A 5,926-nucleotide genomic window follows, 5' to 3' on the forward strand; every position below is an offset into this window, starting at 1 on the left:
TTTTTCCTGAAAACTTTCCAGAGCGGGTGGTTATTTTACAGAACTGTCCCAAGGGATGTTATGTAACTTCACATCCCTCTGTTGTTGTATTCTACAGTAGGTAATGTTGATGAAACGGCGGTAAAAGATAATTGTTCTACTTTTCATGTCTATAAAATAAACACACTACAAAAATGAAATATTTAAGTAAAATTTGACTTTTCGAAATTTACATTTGAAAATCTTGCCCCTTCAAAGCTGTTCTGGGTGTATTTGCAGAGAACCCTCAATATCTTTAAACTCAAGATTTTGTCTAAGACCAAATCTTAGACTGGCTTCTGATTGGTTTAAATGATACTTTTCCACAAAAGGTTTTTGACTGCCATCTATTTCTAGCCTAATTTCAAAGATAAAATTTTTAAAAACCAACATCTATTTTTATTTTTATAGAGAGGTGTGTCTCTGTCTTCTGGATCAAAAGCAACTTCTGAAACTCCGGAAGTATCTGCCCCTGTCATACCAGATCCAGTATGAACAACAAGCGATGTGAATACCAGAATAATGGAAATGTACGAAAACATTTTTTTTACTGAAATATATTTGATTGTTGAGATTTCTGAGGCATTTTAAAAGGCTGTGCGGTGTGAGTGCAAAGTGAGTGCATTGTACATTTTTAAAAGGAAATTTGATCCCTAACCCTCATCCTCTAATTCATGTCAGTCAATCCAAACTTTTATCAATATAAAAATAGAAAACTTGGAACAGAAATTATATTTAGACTCTAAAAATGTTTGCAAGTGTTGAATTTGAGTCAGATTAGAAAAAAATTTAGTCCCTGAATTTGTGGAACTTGATCCAGTAGCTAGTGATTGATAGGAGCATCAGGAGTATCATAAACATGAGAAATCACATCCTTCTCCTCCTAGCTGCCTTTATACCTTCAACTCTACCTAATCCAGCGGTACTTTTATATCCTCTTTCTTCAGCATAATTATCAAGAATAATCATGTGCCTGTTTTATTTCTCCAATATTATATGGAAATTTGATATTTTGTTTATTTTCAGTAAATTGTTAATTCTCTATTAATTGACAATCATTAAATGTACTGCACAGATATAGATTCAAGGAAAATACACTAAAATACGTAGCACATGGTTTTCAAAGATACAGGGTGTCCCACATCATATTAGATCGTCAATCAGTCTAAATTACGATTTTCGGGACTAATCAGAAAGTATAAGAATTGAATAAGGCTAATATAAGAATTTTCTTGGGGAGATTACTAGTGTTTTCGAGTATTAAGGTTTTATTTTAGCGTTAAAGCCAAACAGAATAGAATATATATATATATATATATATTCTATTCTTTTTGGTTAAAGCTTGGAGATAATCTAATAGTAAATGGGACACTCTTTATGTATACATATATTGACAGCTGTATGTTTCTGTATATTTCTTAATATTTAATTAATCGAGATAAATATTTTGGTGTTATCATATATTCATAAAAAACTCTTCACAGTGAGTCCAGTGGTTCCAGAGAGGGAGCATGGCTAAAGAATTAAGTCTCAGTAATTATGCAAATAGAAATATTTTCTTTCTTTAAGCCCATCGTGCATTTTTAAATGAAAGTATTGTTATTATGAATTTGTTTATCAAAGAATGGGGCCATTGGATATGCAAAAGAATCATCATTTTCCAGTTTTAATCTTTCTTCTGAAGAAATGCTAATTAGATAATAAAGTAATCAAAATACATATTTGGTGGGCAAAGCTATTAATCACACGATAGGGAATGATTCATTTGGTGTAGTGTCTCTAGATTGTATGTATACTGCTAGCTGCACAGCTGTTAAAGTACTTCAAAAAGATTGTCACAATTTACTAAAAAGTCAATGTTGAATAAAAAACTTCTTCTCTATACCAACCATATCTTTGAAGGGAGAGAATGGACTGAGTGAAGCTGAGTTGAATATTTTACATGCTGAGGCTGTTCTTGCTGGGAATGCTGGAGAGGACAATATGTGGTTCAACTCCATTGATGCAGGGTAAATAACATGCAGTGCGATTTGATTAATCCTGCAACCATAGACCAATAACAATGCAGATAGAACACTAGATGTTGTCTTTTCAAGATTAATCGATTTTTCGTTTACAATATGCTCTCACTCTATCTTGATTCAACTCTGCATGCGCATACCTACTTTAGGCTTCTGTCTCAGGGTAATTGTGAACCCAAAAAACTATGTTCTATCTGCATTATTGTTAGTCTATGCCAGCAACATATTAATTTGATCTCAAGACAGAATGCATGCATTGTGAATCTCGAGATTAAGCATATTATGCAGATCTACAGGGTGTCCCACATCAAATTAGACCGCGTCAATGGGTCTAAATTACGCGATTTGGGGGACAAATCAGAAAATTTAAAAAGAATGAATCATTTTGAAAAATTTAATAAGGCTAATAGAATTTATTTTTTGCAGAAAATGCTAGATTTTTCGAGTATAATGTGCGTTTTTAGGTGTTAAAGATTGGAGATAATCTAATATGATATGGGACGCTCTGTATTATTTAATTTAATTCCTCTTTGATAACTCTTGATAAACATACCTCTGCAGGGATAACTGAGATTTCAAAATGTCCAATTAGATTTTAAGATTGAGCGTTCAAGATTATCAATATTCACACATTTCAAATCTCAGCAGTGGGTAAGTGTAGTGTGACCACACTCTCTTAAAAATCAAGCCCACAGACTACACAGACTGCTTATCTCCTTTCACAGGGTGGGCTACGTAGGCCTAAGTTGACCCAACAGGACATACGATAGGTTTTTAGAGTGCCATTTCAGTTTTACAACTTTTAAAGAAATTTTAAACATGAAACATAACATTTATGAATTCAGTCTATTTTTGAATATTTTGTGTTTCGTATCCAAAGGATCCTTAAATATCCCTGAATACAGATGTCTCCTGATTGGTCGTGTACAGTACTTGTACACAATAAAACATGGTGTGGAAAATATCGCATATTTTAGCTGATAATCGATCTCTGTAACTCTCTTGTCTCTGATCAAGCCGTATTTTGCCAATTACTTCTTTCAAGCTTTAGTTGGAAGCGTGTTTTAAATTTAACAAGGTATGCATACAAAGGTAACTTGGCTTTAACAAAAATATAAGTGAGTTGGTGAGAAAAAATAAAAGGCCTAGAAAGTTGAGGCTGTCAAAAACTAGATGAATATCTTTCAGACATTAACTGTTCCTCTGAATTGTAAAAGTAAATACCTAATAAATATCTTAGTTTGCTGGATAATCTGATTACTGAGATGAACACAATGAATAAATGGTTTGCAAGGGTGAGAATTTAAAAATCGAATTTTTAATTATTTACAAGAACATCCTAAATTATGGAATATGGAGCACAATTAAATAAGCTTTTAAGCTGCTAGAATATGTCAACATGAACCAGGATTCAATAAACATCCTGAATCACCGGTTCAAGGTTTCACGAATCTATAAACCGACAGTAGGTAGTTTGCAGTTAGCTTAAAATCATTGAATTCAGTTCCAGATGTTTTGCCTTTCTTTTCTTGAATGCACATTAAATTGATATCACTGGCTTGTTTTTAAATAATAAAAGTTGGGTTATTGTGGGCATTTCAAAACATAAGAAAACCTTTTAGATGTAAATAGATGTGCATTAAACAATAATTAAATTCTATAAAATTATTATATTTTCTTATTCTTAGATTGTAAAATATTGGGATGATTTTACAAGTGGTAAAGATGGATCTAAAATATACTTGGAAGGATTATCAGCTAAAGATGAAGAAGGGGTAGCTGAAGATGCATCAGCTGTTCAAGGAGAAGATAGTTCTAATACAACAATAGCTGAGGGTATACCAGCTGCTGAAGGTGAAGCTGTACCAGTAGAGACACCTGTAGATGCTGCAGATGCTGCAGATGCTGCTAATGCTACTGCACCAGCAGCCGAGGGAGCAGCTAATCGTGCCGATGCTGGAACAGCTGATCCAGCAGCTGATGGTGCCAACACTACTGCACCTGCAGTTGATCCAGCAGCAGGAGCCAATTCTACAGATCCAGCAGCAGGAGCTAATTCTACAGATCCAGCAGCTGGTGCAGATGCTGCAGCAGCAGATCCTGCAGCTGCTCCACCTGCAGATGAAGCTGAAACTACTCCTGCTGCGGATGCGGCTGCTGCTCCAGCAGCTGATGCAGCTGCAACTACTCCGGCTGCTGCTGCAGCTGCACCACCAGCAGCACCTGAAGCAGCACGAGGAATGATTCAAAGAGAGGGATTGGAGGAGGGTGATGATCCACATAATCATGAGTTTATCGGGGGAGATGATCCTCATAATCATGAGTTTATCGGGGGAGATGATCCTCATAATCATGAATAGTAAGCAGAAGAAACATCAACAGCTGAATTATAACCCTGATATCCGTCTATAGATCAAAAACAGTTATTGAGTATAATCTGAAATACTATAAACAAAATACAACATATGTTAAGATATGTATTTTACTGTCTATAAGAATAAATATTGTGGAACAGTTCAGAAAAACATATACAATTTATCTTTGTTATACAATTTAAAAATAGAAACCAAATAAATAATAGCCTTTATAGAAAAATCACTAACTAGATTAAAAAGAACGAACTAAAACAACATTAAAAGATTGAGCTGCTATCCATTTTGAAAACACTGTTTGTAGAACTCTAACAGTTGGTTGTTAAGTTTTTTTATGTGATTTTAGTCCCTAAATATTAGGACAAAGTTACAGGAAACGACTCCTCACAGAAGAAAAATAAGACCTGGAAGAACTGCATGGGACCCTGAACAAAAAGTTTGGTTTTAAGACATTAACTAAAAATGGTGTGTAGCACATTTCGATTGATTTTCAGGTGCGTGAAAAAAAAAACTTGAAAGATGTTTATCTTAGTAGAGGTTCAATTGCAATATTGCATTCGGACAGCTTTGAATTGAAAACGAGATGAGAAGAGATTAATATTCATTTCAAAAGGAATTATGTTTTTGCCACAAACTCTGATTTTCTAACTTTTATATCAGAATATTTTTCCATTTCCATTATGGAAATGGTTCTGAAATTCCGGATCAATTTTGGAACGATTTTACCCAGTAAACTGGAACTTTACAGAACCCTGTTCCAGAACTATGGAACGTTCCGAATATTGTTCCAAAAATTTCCCTTCTGGAAAGTTCAGGAGACGTTCTAGAATTTTCTGGAACAATGTAAAAGTTAAAACCATTTTCAGGATAAAAAACGAAATCTTTCCGGTTTACGTCATGTGAACCGGAAATTTTCCGGTTCTCGGAATGAAAAATGGATAAATTTTTATTCTATAGTTTCCGGATTACATCATGTTGATGTAAACCAAAAAATGGTTGGTTTTTATGTCTTCCGGAATTTTCCACTTTGTGGAACAAATTTCCGGCTCATGGCATTTCAAAAATGCAAATTTTTTTTCCGGATAATGGAAACCCTATTTGCAACCCGGTTTTGCAGACTTTAATATTTAAAATGTTTAATTATGCAAGATAAAATAGTCTAAAGATAGAAATATCAAAGGTTATAGCATCATTTTGCAAAGAATAGAGATTGGAAAATTTTGAATTTTAAACGAAAATTGTATTTCTTAATGCAGTAAATATTGTTACATAATGATAACAATAAAAACTGCAAATAATGTATAGAGGATGTGAGTCAGACTCTAAATAAAACGCATAAATAACTTCCAGTATATATATTTCTTATAACTTATTACTAGAGGGTTCAGAAATAGAGTCAATATCAATATCACACGTGTAGATGTCTTTCAGTACTATGCCCCGTATCCGTTCTATCTCATTCTGTTGAATCATGTGGAACTTGTTTAACGCGGCCAGGCATCGTCTTCCACATTA

The 5,926-nt window shown here is 33.9% G+C and overlaps 1 protein-coding gene across 1 annotated transcript; it reads left to right on the forward strand.

The window, feature by feature from the left end:
- Positions 1-715: 715 nt before the first annotated feature.
- Positions 716-4,634, forward strand: LOC111699054 (caM kinase-like vesicle-associated protein). The gene is made up of 4 exons (XM_023469610.1): positions 716-940; positions 1,921-2,027; positions 3,280-3,334; positions 3,728-4,634. The coding sequence occupies exons 1-4, from the start codon at positions 878-880 to the stop codon at positions 4,397-4,399; spliced, it is 897 nt and encodes a 298-aa protein (XP_023325378.1). The 5' UTR covers positions 716-877; the 3' UTR covers positions 4,400-4,634.
- Positions 4,635-5,926: the final 1,292 nt, after the last annotated feature.

This window comes from Eurytemora carolleeae, unplaced genomic scaffold (assembly GCF_000591075.1).
Source record: "Eurytemora carolleeae unplaced genomic scaffold, Eaff_2.0 scaffold343, whole genome shotgun sequence".
Lineage (NCBI taxonomy): Eukaryota > Metazoa > Arthropoda > Copepoda > Calanoida > Temoridae > Eurytemora > Eurytemora carolleeae.

Bases quoted from the DNA above. Each gene is read 5' to 3' on its own strand.
- LOC111699054 (XM_023469610.1), top strand. From the start codon at position 878: ATGAGAAATCACATCCTTCTCCTCCTAGCTGCCTTTATACCTTCAACT. The intron at 941-1,920 runs GTACTTTTATAT...ATATCTTTGAAG, and splicing joins CAACTCTACCTAATCCAGCG to GGAGAGAATGGACTGAGTGA. The intron at 2,028-3,279 runs GTAAATAACATG...TAAATATCTTAG, and splicing joins TTCAACTCCATTGATGCAGG to TTTGCTGGATAATCTGATTA.